A 14,488-nucleotide genomic window follows, 5' to 3' on the forward strand; every position below is an offset into this window, starting at 1 on the left:
ATTAAACAAACAGGCCCCTTGTGCTTCTGTGCCCCCCTACATGCATGCTCCCCAGTTACTGCACGGAATGGACTTATTAGTCCATGCAGTGCAGAAAATCTTTTTGGTGTTCCCATTGCGGTGCTCATTTTCAGGGCACTGCCATGGGCACGTAAAGAAAAACACCCACCAGATACGAGTAATCTGGCGGGCGGCCTGACCATCGGTTTGGCGGTGCAGCATCAGGGCAGACCCGCAACTGTACCACCAAACTCGTAATCAGGCCCTTAGTCTTTAATGAATCCATTTTCATTGCATACCATAAGGAGCTAAAGTTTCCTCAAAACTTTTCTTGTATTTGGGCACCAACGTTTTTTGACATTGAAAGATTTCAACACCTTTTCGGCATTAGTCACATTTGGTGAACACTGATGACTTATCGATGTTGAGATTAGTGGGGTTTTTGGGGGTTGAATTTGATCAACTTTTGAAAGACGTTTTTTGGGGGATTCTCCAGGTCACCTTTTTGACATTATGAGTCTATATATTTTTTTCTTGTTGCAGAAGCCACAGATTGCTGAGCTTGCATTAAAACTGCATGCTACAATATGGCCGTAGGGTTGTTACAAATTTTTGTTTGACTCAATAGCCCTTCTTTTGGGGTTTCTGCTCCATTGATTGTTTTCCTACAGTTAGAATAATTTTAAGAACAGACATCTTTGTGCTACAACCTGGGACTCCTGGTGTTGTTTCCTCGTCTCGTTCCACTATTCGTTGGCTCAGTGTTGGTTCAACTTCTTCAATGTCAAATGTTTTGTTAGCAGTGTAGAAACCCATTCCCTGCGATGCAAGTACTGAAAGCACACTTGTCCCCTGAGCACAGGTTCTGCAGGGGACAAGTGAATACATGGTCCTTATTCATGACACAGTAAACACTTATTTTGGGGACAACATATGATTAGATGGTGTTACAGCTCGCATTTTGAACAGAATTGTCTCGCTTTAATAAAAATACTTTCTGAGGTGACGATGTGGGTCTCAATTTGCTGACCTCCCACGTACACATCAGAATGTGTTTGTGTCTTTAACCCTTTAAGTGCTGCGAACGTCCAACGGTCGTCGCGTGCACTACCTCACTAGTGCTGCGCACGACCGTTGGACGTCCGAATCCCGTTAGCGCGATCGAACGTCCGCACTGGGGCGGAATGTTCGACGCGCTAAACGGGTTAAATGTAGTTTACCAATTGACACAGATACACTGTGGCTTCCCCTTCCATGAGGTCCTATTAGAGTCCAATCACGGTAAGATTCCCTCATGCCTTTTGCCTTCAATGCGCCACCTCTTCACTTTTTTTCAAGTGTGCAGTGAAACAGCATGTTTTGAAGTGAGCATTTTCACAGGTGTTACGTCAGAGAAGTTTCTTCAAATGTTATTACTACATGTATTTTAGTCTTGTTTGAGAGGAGGCAGAAGACTAAAAATGTTATATGATAGGTCTTTCCATGTCGGACAGAATGCTGGAACTCATTTTTTCTACATGAGCAACCACCTTCATACCCAGAGCTAACATTGGTTAGCGTAGTAGGAGTTTAGGTTCTGAAAAGAGATCTTCAATTCAGTCCTTTTGAATTATGCTGTCGCGTTTTGGGCATAAGTTGCTAACGGAAACATTTTGACCACAACAGGACTACTGAGGAAACAGACCCATAGTGTCCAATTGTTTTTTTTTACTTTGGAACACCAATAGGTTTGTTGTTCACCTTCGGTAACTGTATACTGTTTTTGGCAGATCCATAGTTTGATGATTTTTCCATACATTCTGGGAGCAAGTTAAAAAATATCTCTTAACAAGAATTTCCATATATTAGAACTCGTGGAGACAAGTGGAGTTTTTTGTCCCCCAACAAGGTGTAAACCCTGATGATGAAGCATGCTACACAGGTGGGTGAGGGGTTTGCGTCCTTAAAATAGTAACCCCGTGGACTTCTCAGTCTCTTTGTGGAATGTCATACATTGTGATGTTGAGTATCTTAGTGAGAGGAGTATGTATGGCAGACCATCTATTATAAAATCCCTCTCAATTCCTCCTTGTTGATTTGTACCCGGTTCCGACACTACCATATAAAAAATGTGTTTTTTGTGACGTGTGTTATGATAAAAATCTTGGCACAAAAATACTAATATTACAACTTGGGGGAAAAAAAAGCTTCGGAATGGGGGTAGGGTTAGAAAACTTAGGCAAATAAAGTCAGAGCTAGGCAATAGTTTTAAAAAAAGTATGGAAGTGTCTTTTGTAAAATAAGTTATGTTTTACATATATATAATGAAAAAATGGAGAAGGATAAAAGTAGTAAATCGTAAAGGGATAAATTATGCAAGCCATATGGGCGTGTGACCCCATACAATATGTACATATAATACTTAAGAATTAACATATTACTCACAAGCGTATTTAGTGAAAAATTTGTAGATGCAGCAACACTCATCTACCTTTCAAAAAAGAGGAAAATCCGAGAGTATAAAATGGAATTTCCTGAAAGTAATGCACAAGATAGAGGAAATGTTAATCGGAAACACAGGTCTGTGGCGTTGATCTCACCAAAATGAGTACGCCTAAATAAATTTAAGATTAATTAATGCACCCAAGTTGCCACATGAAACCATGATATTCTCTTCAGGTTTTTAAAGCTCATGGTTGCGAAGCACACCACAAAATATGCCGAGTGCAAATCTCCCCGCAAACATTGATTCTAAAACTTCAGGACTATCTATAACCAGCCTGGAAGACCGTTAGAGAAACAAAAACAAAATGTCGGAACTATTGCCTACAACTTGTTTACAACACAAACCAATATTAAGGTTCAGAAGATTTGCACAGGTCACCGACAGTGGTTTTTGTTCCCTTTTTCTTCGGGGTTGGGCTAACCTCCAGTTCACTGGAGCGTTTTCTGTGTTTCAATCCCAGTAGTCTACAAGCTTCTGAATTTAATGGCAGAAGATACAATCTGAAGATGGCTGCCTTATTACCAGGCATTGTATGCTTTCCATCTGCATCAGGAGTCGTATTCACTCTGGCAATAGTGACAAAATAACCTTCCAAAAACTTGCATTTAAAAACAGAGGATGCTTTTCTGAGCCCAGCCACAATGTGTAAATCTAGCCTAGGTTCACGCCACAAAATAACTCATTCAGACTCTGCATATTATAACCTTGTAAACCTGGGCTACTTTGCGATACTTCCTTTAAATCGATCGAAGGTCAGCAATGCATCACCCCTCCACCCCGGGACAAATCAATGAGTCTGCAATGCATGATTAAGGCACATGTGAAGTGCTAGTGGTAAGGCGGATCCTCCTCGTTAGTGGTAAAGGCTGGCATGGACTCCCAAAATATTACAGCAGCCTAGAGCCGCTGGTGAGACTGCCAATGCTTACTGTGAGCTCTGTGGTTGGGTCTGTTCACTGTAGAGTGGCTGCAACTTCTTCACGTTACAGTTGTGGTGCCAGCCAGGGGCACGCATCTTGTCTATTCCGACACCTACCCCAACACCAGGAGGGCAGCGCACCAGGGGCAAGGGATACATGTGTTCTTCTCCCTCACCACAAGTGCGGCTGAGGTCAGTGCAAGTGCCTGGCCCATTCTATTACACAAGCAACAAGGATGTGACAGCAATCTGGGGTCCACAACTCTCCTGCTCCCTCACACTTGCACCACAGGTGTGGTGGCAGTCAGGGGCACAGTGGATCCGCACTCGTAGTCCATATCCACCAAGGTTTGCATGTGTGTGCTCAGGCTGCTCAGGGAGGTACCAGTCCCCGTCTGTCGATCTCGCAGACTCTGGAGGTAGCTCTAGAGGAAGAAGCAAAGAGTACAAGACACTTTAAAAAGAGGTGCAATTTAACAAACTGTGCCTTAAAACAAGTTTGCCCCTATGAAGCAGTCCTTCAACTCCTGCATTTCAAGTTTACTTTGGCTATCTCACTGTTTATCACTGCCCTGTGGCTCCTTTCCTCTGTCTTTTTTTTAAGAGACCCCATCAGCACCCTAAATGTTTTAGGTCTTGCCTACCTACAGCTTTTAACATCCACATGAGTCTGCACTGCTTCCCAGTCAGCCTTTAACTGCCATCCCCATAGAACCCTTAACCAACCTACCTAACAAAGTATAAGAATACTACTAAAACATTCTTAAGCCTGACGTAATACAATACAAAGATATCACAGAATTCTTGTTACTCTGTTGCTTGCTTCTTATTTGAAGGCTTGTCTTCCCCTTCTTGTGTTTGTCTTTCCCCAGGAGAACAGCCTCTTTACCCTCCGTTTGATTGGATGAGTTGTATCCATCCACTGCTCATGTTCAGGGAGCTACTTTTTTGTTTTTCTGAGCACTCAATGACAGAGCATGTGTGTCCTTGCTTTCTCCCTCGTGTGCTGCTCCCAAACTCAAATAATCTCCCCACATTCCACTTGTTGCTTCCACCTCTCCACAACTCCAGCTAGTCGGTCATTTCCACAGCCATGATTTTTTTTTCCTCCCCTATGCCTCAAGCTCCTTCATTACTCCCCAACCCGCTTTTCTTTGCTTCCAAATCCCTGTGTTATCTTTCACTGCCCACTCCATCCAGTAGCTCCTATTCTGCCCCCCGCTCATTCGGATGCAACATTTCTGCAACTTTTTCATTGTGTTAATTTTTTGGGGCTCAGCAGTTGCCATTTGCTGACGGGCCATTCAGTTTTTTAAATTAAAAAGATAAAAAACAAATTACTTACCTTGGGTAATGCTCTTTCTGGTGAGCACTAACCGCAGAATCCTCCCTTTTGAATATCTCCAGGGGCTAGACTGGATCCAGAGATTCTTCTCAGCACTTTCCCCGCGCCCCAGGAGGTGGGGTCATGCAACTCAGCATCAGCTTTATCCTGCCCCAGAAGTGACATCAGAGTCACGTATAAGCACCACCCCTGCACGCTGATGTCAGTTTCTTTCTTGACTGTGCGCTGTCAGGCGCTGAGCTTAACAAATGATCAGTTGTGGCAGTGTGCAGAGTCCTAGATTTGGATCTTTTTGAGATAGAAAAGACAGCATTTCAGAGATCGGAGAGATAGGAGGGGGGAATATTGCATGTTAGTCCGCATGCAACGCATGCTGTTACACTGGATGTTGGAATAGTATAATTTACTATTCCAACTCCAGTCTGTGCAACAGTAGGGAAGGTGTTGGATTTTAAATCTAACACCTTCTGCCTCCTCCTCAAGTCGTTGTTCCGACTTGCGGAGTAAAGGTATGCAATGTAACAACGCGGTCGTTGTAACGACCACGTTGTAATGGCATGCATTGTCTCGCATGCATGGTAAACACTGTTTACCAGGAGGGGGTGAGGAATCTTCATTTAGATAGAGTATCCACCAGAAAGAGTGTTAACAAAAGTAAGTAACTTGTTCTTCTGATGGATATTTCCAAACAAACATTACTCACCATGTGAATAAATCCCAAAGCAATACCTCCCAAGGTGATGGGTCTGAAGAATGGTTCGAACTAAAAAATTCCTGAAAGATCAAACGGGCTAGGAGACTCTCCGCTGGACATGGCTATCACTGCATAATGAATGCACTGGCACCCACAGTGCATCCCAACAGATGTCCAGACAGGCACTCTGCATGCCAAAGCACAGACATTTGACTCTGCTCAAATGATCCCTGTGACCTTCTGGAGGGTGCTTCTTGGGCAAAGCATAGCAGATTTTCATACAGTGAATTATCCACCACAATATGGTCTTGCATTACCCGTGTTTTCTCCAGAGACCCCACAAAGAGCTGACCTCCACCCGGTGTTCCTTGGTACGATCAAAATAAAATCTCAATGCTCTTTTGGGGTCAAAATTATGGATTCTCCCTTTCTCTTTTGAGGGGTGAAGCAGAGGAAAAAATGCTGGAAGAGTGATGGATTGGCTGACATGAAATGGAGTCACCACCTTCGGTAGAAATGTTGCTCTGGTTCGCAACACCAGCTTATCCGGAAAAAGGTTGTGTATGGATGCTGAATAAACCGAGAATGCAGCTCCCTCGTGCAACAATATGAAGTTATTGCAATGAGAAAGACTATTTTAAGAGTAAGGAGATACAAAGGACAGTTGTGCATTGGTTTATTTATTTATTTGAAGAGTTTTATATAGTGTTGGCTAGACCCAAAGGTATCAGAGCGCTTTACATGAGGAATCGTAGCATTACAAGTTGCAAATTACATCCGTTACCAGAGCATAGTAAAACATAGGCAAAACAACAGTGTTACAGTAATTCGTCGAAGGGAGGGGGAGGAAGGAGACATGGCGGGGAGACGGGGCGAACAGAGCCCAATGTCAGGCTGGGTAGGTGACAGCCGAGGTGGTGAGCCAGGGCAGATCTCCTCTATAGCTGTCTAGCAGCTCCATCCGGCATCAGCCATGTTGCTCAGTTCTCAGCGGTCAGGGAAAAACAAGGTTACATTAGTTACGGTTGCATCGACGAGACGGGGAGAACAGTGTCTAATATCCGGCTGGGTAGGTGACAGCCGATGTGGTGAGCCAGGGCAGATCTCCTCTATAGCTTGTCTAGCAGCTCCACCGGGCATCAGCCATGTTGCTTAGGTCTCAGAGGTCAGGGAAAAAACAAGGTTACATTAGTTACGGTTGCATCAAAGAGACGGGGAGAACAGTGTCCAATGTCCGGCTGGGTAGGTGAAAGCCGAGGTGGTGAGCCAGGGCGGATCTCCTCTATAGCTGTCTAGCAGCTCCACCGGGCATCAGTCATGTTGCTCAGGTCTCAGCGGTCAGGGAAAAACAAGGTTACAATAGTTACAGTTGCATAGTCAAACACAGAAGAAACAAGACCCCAATAAAGGAATAGAGGGAATGCGGGGCGGTAGTAACAGGGGGCTGAGAAGCAGTACAGTTCTGGCAGATCGGTAGTGGTAGAGTAATACATTGTGGGGGCCCAAGAAGTTAGAGTAAATGGGCCCATAGCTCGAATGGGGTCACAGAGTTGTTAAGTCCAGTGTCAAGATTAAGGGGTAGGTCATCTCGGCAATAGGGGGGTACCGTGCAGCATCGCGTTCCATGCCTCTGTCTGTGGTATCTGTAGTCCAGAGCGAACCATCCATGCGATTGTGAGGTGTTTAGCAGGCTTCTGCACTATCGGGTCAGAAGTGCGTGGATGCTGAAGATAAGTATACAACACTACAGGGTGGTCCTGTAGTAGTGACACTCACTTAGCTGTATCCTTTAGTCTATTGCTTATTCAGCACATCTACAAGCCTTGCTGTGGTCCTTGATGGCGTCTTTTACTATCCTCGAATTCCTGCATGTCTATGCCCATTAAGGGGGGAAGTAGTTAAAAAATTGTATAGGGCGTAAGAAAATAATTAAATTCCCTTAATTAATCTAAACCCATCAGGACGATCATAGAAAACTATAGATGTACAGAGCCATTCCAAGATGGCCGCTAGTAGCTGTAGTCCTTTGTTTGTCTCCCGTGCGCAGTCCTCTTTCTATTGCCAGCTTCTTAGCATGGAGAGCCGATAGCTGCCATTTTGCAGGGACTGTCAGTGAAATATATCTCTGAGCTCAAAATGGATGAGAAGGTCTTTTTTCAATATTTAAGGGGTAGTGAATTTGCCATGCAACTGGCTACGATCGATTGGGCAGCGAGGGGTTTTCCTTTACCTGTGCACATGCTGCAGCAGGCATCTTAATTATAGTGATCATGCTCCTACCGTTTGTGCCTGTGTTGATCAGGGGAGTCTGCCTCGCAGTATCCGCCGTGTCCTGGGCTGTATAGGTGGCTAAATCCCTGACCCGATGTTTCGAAGTCCGGCCCCAGCCACTCACCACTAAGACCGTTACCAGCGCCCAATAGATTGGTCTTTCGGGATTCACTCGTGGGCAGTGTAATGCGGCAGGGGGTGATCAATGCGGCCGCACAAGATCGCGTGGGTCCCGGTGTCACTGGAATTCAAGACGGGTTCGGAGTGTCCCGTACAGTTCTTGTCGCCGGTCCGTCGGCGCTGTTACGTCTCCCGTTGGGCCCCCGCTGAAGCAACACCGCACAGCTCACTTTCCCCGCTGTTGCTCGGATCGAGGTCCCTGACCACTTGAGGGATCAGAGTGTTGGAGGTCTCCTAGCCTCCATAGCGGCCGCCGCTGGTGCGTCCACCCGCCAGACGCCGTCACCACTCGGGAAACAGGCTCACTCTAGTTCCCGGGGCCGATGCAGACAACAGGCCACAGTTCTCTTTATCAATTTCTTGGGGGGGGTCGCACGTCGCCGAGGTCATGGGACGCTTCAAACGATGCCACCAGGGTCGGCACCTCAGAGCCGCAGGACACTCTTGTCGCCTCAGAGCCCCAGCCGGAGCTCAGCTCACACTAGCTGCATCCTCGGCCGCCATCATAGGCCTCAAGGCAGTCTGAATAGCTCTTGCGGAATTGTCCCTATGCAGAGCCTCTCCAGTCGCACCAATGGCGACTAAATGTAGCAGGGGTGACACTCCATGCAGGGTGGCAGTTTAGATGCTTGGATGCCCCAGTATGCAGAAGATTCGGGACGGATAGGAGATCTGAAGTCCACACCTGGATGGACGAATCAGCTCTCAAGCTGAATGGCTCTAAGACAGAGATAGTGCTGCTAGGGAATAAAGCCCCCTCACTCCCATTGACCAGCTGGCCTAGTTGTATGGGCGATCTCCCCAGTATGAAAGAGGAGATTAAGAGCTTGGGGATCTGGTTGGAACAAGATCTTTCGTTCAGGACCCAAGCTAAAAAAACGGCAGGAGTTTGTTTCGCCCTGTTACGTTCAGCCCACAAAATCTTCCCTCTTCTTCCTTTCCCATCTAGGAAGTTGTTGATTCAGGGGCTGATAACATTGTGACTCGATTATAGCAATGCCCTCTTTCTGGGTGCCGCTGAATCCACCTTTAACAAACTTCAGCAGGTCCAAAATGCGGCGCCCAGACTGCTCATGGGCACTCCCAGAACCGAGTCAGCTAGACCTGCCCTAAAGGCATTGCACTGGCTCCCAGTGTGGGAAAGAGTAAAATTTAAGGCACTCTGTACAGCCCACAAAATTCTCCAGGGGACAGGACCCCCTATTTTGAGAAATCTAGCAGTGCCATACAAAGCGAACAGAACGTTGCGTTCTGACCAGAAACATCTCCTCCTAGTCCCCAGAGTAAAGAGGGCACGCACGGGCGGGAGAAGATTCTCGGTGAACACAGCGAGGCTTTGGAATTCCCTACCTCTAAAACTGCGCGCTGAGACCTGTACTTTGCGCTTTCGCAAATGTCTGAAAACACATCTGTTCCCTGTTTGATTGCACCTGACTGACTGTTTTTATCTGTTGGTGTCCTGTTAAGCGCTGGGATGCCCTAGAGCACGGGTACTCATAGTACGGCCCGCGGGCCAGTGGCGGCCCGGCAAGCCGTCCCTGGCGGCCCGCTGACCTTCGAGACATCGTACCCGTGTTGTATTTTTAAAAAAAAGGAAATCGTGTCTTCAAACACTGCTGGTTGCTGCAGCGCGAGTCTAAGAGACTCTGCTGCTCTGTGGGGGCCGGCCTCCGGGTGATTCCAAGGATAGTGGAGCTGCAGGGGCCTAAGAAGAGGTTAAGTACAGCAAGGCCTCATTAACATACAAATGGTATTTCTAAAGAGCTGTGAAGTGCTCGGGTGGGGCTGTGTGTGCCAGGAGGCTATCTCAGCCCAGGCTGAGACACGCAGGGTGAGGTGAAGAGGGTGACAGAGGGAGGTAGTGGGACTTCCCACGTGGCATAAACAAAAGGCACACTTTGCATTTCTAAAGACGTTTTACATCGGGTATCCCAACAGAGGAAGCAAAATCATTTTTAGAAAGAAGATTGCAAGAGCAATAGGGGTGTCATGGCCCGTTGTACTAATTCAGTCTTAACTTCCACATGTTATATTATTCGAGAAACCTTAAAATGAGACGTGTTTGACAGAATCATTGATTATGTTTATACATTTGTAAAAGAATGTATGATTGTTTGACTGCGGTCTCAGAGAGGTAAAGCGTCAACATTGGTAAATAAAAACTGTGCAGGAACCTGCTGGCCATCATTGTACTGGCATATGATCATGAGTGTGTGCGTTTATGATGAGGCTGGACGTGTCGGCATTCGCAGGTGTGTGTATGGATATGTTTGTGGGTGTATGAAAGTGGTTGTCTGAAGGGTGGGAGTGGGCGTATACTTGTGGCTAGTAGCACATGATGGAACCTGAGTGGTCATATATAACTTTTAGTGGGCAGCTGTACGATGGTGAATGTGCTATCCTAAGATGTTAGGTGGACACATCTACAGTGAGGGTGATGGCAAACTATAGTAGTGTGTTAGCATATGATGAAGTTATTCGTGTTTTATATTGTGTTGTGTGCTACATTTTGTTTGAAAAAGTGGGTAACATAGCAAGACTGTATTGAAGTTGTGAGAGGTAAGGTTAACTGAGTATGACAGAACTGTGATATAAAGCAAAGGTAGAACCATAACTCAATAATTTCATCACTTCTTACATTTTAAGAAGACACTATTGTTAACATATTAGCTACCTTTAATTCCCTTCTGACTTCACATTTTTCTGTGAATCTAGGAATTTTTGGTGCATATTTTTTCACTTTTGTGTGCTGGGTTACAATGTTGCTTTTGTGGACGTATGACCTTGTGTAGTTCTACATATATATGGTGGTAGGTGCTTTTGTGTATGTTGGTGGTTGTGTGGATGTATGAGGGTGGGTGTGGGGACTTATGTTGTTACACATGTTTCTGAGTTACATAGACGCATTCCAAACTTGCCTGCAGTCAGTGCATGTTGAAGCGCTGGTGCGCTTCCGTTCGAGTAATTATGTTATTGCTGGCAATTCCTGTAGTGAAGGAGTATTGGGACCACTCAGTCCAATGCAGGTAAGCAATTGAAGCTGCCAAAGTATTGCGGTCCTTCAGACAAGCAGCGCTAGTGCTTAGGGCAGTGTCTTTAGAAACCACATTGTTTTAAAAAGAGGCAACGTTTCTCAGTCCCGGCGTCGCAATGAACAAGATGCTGGCACTCCCTTTTAAGAGAATTATGGTAATGGCAGCCCCTCACAGATAAATGTGCTGGGGCACTGGGAGGGAGTAAAAGGGAGGGAGATAGAGGGAGAGGGAGGGAAAGGAAGAGAGAGGGAGACAGACAGAGGGAGGGAGGGAGACAGTCAGTGAGAGGGGGAGGGAGGGAGAGGGAGACAGAGGGGGGACAGAGGGAGGGTGACATACAGTGGGAGGGAGACAGAAAGAGGGAGACGGAGGGAGACAGATGGAGGGAGAAGGGAGACAGAGAGAGGGAGACAGAGAGAAGGAGACCGAGGGAGGGAGACAGGCATATGGAGACAGAGGGAGGGAAACAGAGAGAAGGAGAGGGAGACAGGGAGGAAGACAGAGGGAGGAGGGAGACAGACGGAGGGAGACGGAGGGAGACAGATGGAGGGAGAAGGGAGACAGAGAGAGGGAGACAGAGAGGAGGAGACCGAGGGAGGGAGACAGGCATATGGAGACAGAGGGAGGGAAACAGAGAGAAGGAGAGGGAGACAGGGAGGAAGACAGAGGGAGGGAGACAGAGGGTGACAGAGGGGGACAGACAGATGGAGGGAGGGAGAGGGAGACAGACAGATGGATGGAGGAAGTGGGAGACGGAGGGAGGGAGGGAGACAGGGAGAGGGGGAGGGAGGGAGACAGAGAGAGAGAGAAAGAGGGAGACAGAGAGAGGGAGACAGAGAGAGTGAGACAGACAGACAGAGGGAGACAGAGGGAGAGGGAAGGAGTGAGACAGTCAGAGGGAGTGATAGAGAGGGAGAGGGAGTGAGTGAGACAGAGAGGGAGAGAGAGGGAGAGAGACAGTCAGAGTGAGACAGAAGGAGAGAGAGAGAGTGAGACAGAAGGAGAGAACGGGAGTGAGACAGTCAGAGTGAGTGAGACAGAGGGAGAGAGGGAGGGAGAGAGCTAGAGAGGGAGGACAGAGAGAGTGATAGAGAGAGATAGGGCGAGATAGAGATAAAGAGAGAGAGAGAGAGAGAGAGAGAGAGAGAGAGAGAGAGAGAGAGAGAGAGAGAGAGAGAGAGAGAGAGAGAGAGATGTGTGTATGCGGGGTCTGGTGGCTCAGTGGACGAAGGTGTCCGCTGCAGGGACATGTGATCAACCTCATGGTCGCAGTTTTTTTTGTTGCTCTAGCCCCGCCCCCTCCCCCACTGACCCCACCCCCACTGGTGCGGCCCTCGGACACAAACCACACTGTAAATTTGGCCCCCGAGAGAAAGTTTGTGAGTACCCATGCCCTAGAGTAACTGCGCGCTATATAAAATTTTAAATAATAATAATAATAATCTGCTGGGCAGAGCTGCACTAGAGTGCAGCCATCTTGCCCGGCTCAAAAAGTGTACGGGTAAACATAAAGAATGTGAGAACCAAATTAACGTCCATCTGTAGCATCATAAAAGGTTTTGGGGGGAAACATATGAACTGAACCTTTCAGAAAACGCATTACAACTGGTGATTTAAATAATGATGGGTAACCCAGTAAACAAAAACCTGAAAGGGCCGACACATAACCTCTAAAAGTGCCCATAGTGAATCCTTGCTGAGCTAAAGAAAGCACAAAATACAAACATCTGACAACTTTGCTTGCAATGGTTCTGTATGGTGAGGACTACAAACTTTTCTCAGTGTTTGAAATAAACAGATTTTGAGGCTGGACATCTGGCTGCTAGAATGACATCCACAACTTTGGAATGGAAGTAAAAAGCAGACAGTAGTCACCGCTCTGTCTCCACCAATGGAGGAGCAGATTGTGTAGGACTGCGTCCTGCTATTGTGACAGAAGACCTTACCAAAGCGGCAGCCTGGTTGGAGGACAGATGCTCCTGTCCAGAAGTTCCAAGTACCACACTCTCCTTGCCACTAAGATGACTTTGGCCCAGTCATTCTTGATCTTCAGAGCCCAGGCAGCAGAGGCAGCAGCGAGAAGGCACACAAGTGTCTCATGCATGAGATAGCCTTCTTGGGCCCTCCAGCATGTTCTTTGCCTCAGCAAAGAGATGGGGCCAGGGCTCTCACCACTGATGAAAGACGGCGTGCATCCCTTCCAGGTGACGCTGCCAATCATGATCTGCTGTTTTACTGGCTCAGTTTGTCCACCCTGGTGTTAAAAACTCTGGCAACCTTATTCACGATCGGGTAGATGCCCTGATGACTCAGTCAGTTCCAGAGGTACAGAGCCTCATTGCACTGGGCCCAGGATCCCCCTGTGCCCTTCTTGTTGCAGTACCTCATGGCATTGGTGTTTTCTGTGAGGACCTGAACCAGCCTCTTTTTAATCGATGGTAGGAAGGTATTCACTGTCAAGTGAAGGTCCCACAATTCCAACAGACTGATGTGGAGGCAAAGCCCAGAGTCCTCTGATCTCCACCAGTCCCACGTAACCTCCCCAACCCAGCAATGACGTATCTGTCACCACCGTCAGCTCTGAGAAGTGTAGGGATCAATTGCTGTTGAGCCACCATCACTGCAGATCTTATGCGGTTTCCTCCGAAACATGGATGGAATCTGACAGGTTCCCTTGGTGCTGAGCCCACAGACACTTCAAATCCCACTGCAGAGCCCTCGTGTGCCATCTGGCATAGTCCACAAGCAGGATGCAAGAGGCCAAGAAGTCGCAAGAGCCACACTCACTAAGATCCAGGGCCAAGGCTAAAACATCAGGATCATAGCCCAAATGTCCTGGACTCTGAATCGAAACTGCACCGTATCCACAACGACTCAGGTGAATGGCATATGCTTTGAAGGAGTCAGGTGTGACTTCAGCACGTTGGATAAGAACCCCAAACATGTTAAGAGGTCCATTTGGAGGTGGTCCACAACTGACTGCAGCAAGCCTGCCTTTAGCAGCCAATTGTCAAGGTACGTATGACTGGTATACCTGAGCTCTGACAGTGTGCTGCGACCACCGTCATCATTTTAATGCACACCCAAGGGGCAATAGTGAGGCCGAAGGGGAACACAGAAAACTGAAAATGCTCTTGGCCCGCCTACAGGTAACGCCTGTGTGGCTGCAGAATGGAGATGGTCTTTTAGGTCTAGGGCCGAAAGAACTTGGACCAACGTGAACATCCTGAATTTGTCCTTTTTTGGGAAAGAATTGAGAGTGAAAAGTCCTCCCTCCTTCTCCGGCACCAAGAAATAACAAGAGTAACAGCAAGTCCCTATTTACGATGCCAGAACCCTCACTATGGGTCCTTTGTTCAAAACAACCTGGACTTTCTTTTGCAGAATGGACAAATGGTACCTTGAAAACTTGTCTGCTGTGGATGGGGTATGCAGTGGGTTATGAAAGGAACGGTAGTGAGTATATCTTTGTTAAATGAGTGGATCATCCATTTCTCTTTAAAGTGCTCCAGTGCAAAGTCTGCCTAATCTTCAAGGAGATAGGTGCCATCAGCTACAT

The 14,488-nt window shown here is 47.1% G+C and overlaps 1 protein-coding gene across 1 annotated transcript in view; it reads right to left on the reverse strand.

The window, feature by feature from the left end:
• Window positions 1-609: 609 nt before the first annotated feature.
• Window positions 610-14,488, reverse strand: part of LOC147748276 (transmembrane protein 198-like) — a 96,032-nt gene continuing 82,153 nt past the window's right edge. The window contains exons 5-6 of the mRNA XM_086959689.1: window positions 1,203-3,829; window positions 610-1,061 (exon numbers count right to left, since the gene is read on the reverse strand). Of these exons, the coding sequence (XP_086815815.1) occupies window positions 3,680-3,829 (150 nt within the window). The 3' untranslated portion in view covers window positions 610-1,061; window positions 1,203-3,679. The remainder of the gene's footprint in view (window positions 1,062-1,202; window positions 3,830-14,488) is intronic.

Source organism: Lissotriton vulgaris, chromosome 1_1, assembly GCF_964263255.1.
Source record: "Lissotriton vulgaris chromosome 1_1, aLisVul1.2, whole genome shotgun sequence".
In the NCBI taxonomy this organism is placed as follows: Eukaryota; Metazoa; Chordata; class Amphibia; order Caudata; family Salamandridae; genus Lissotriton; species Lissotriton vulgaris.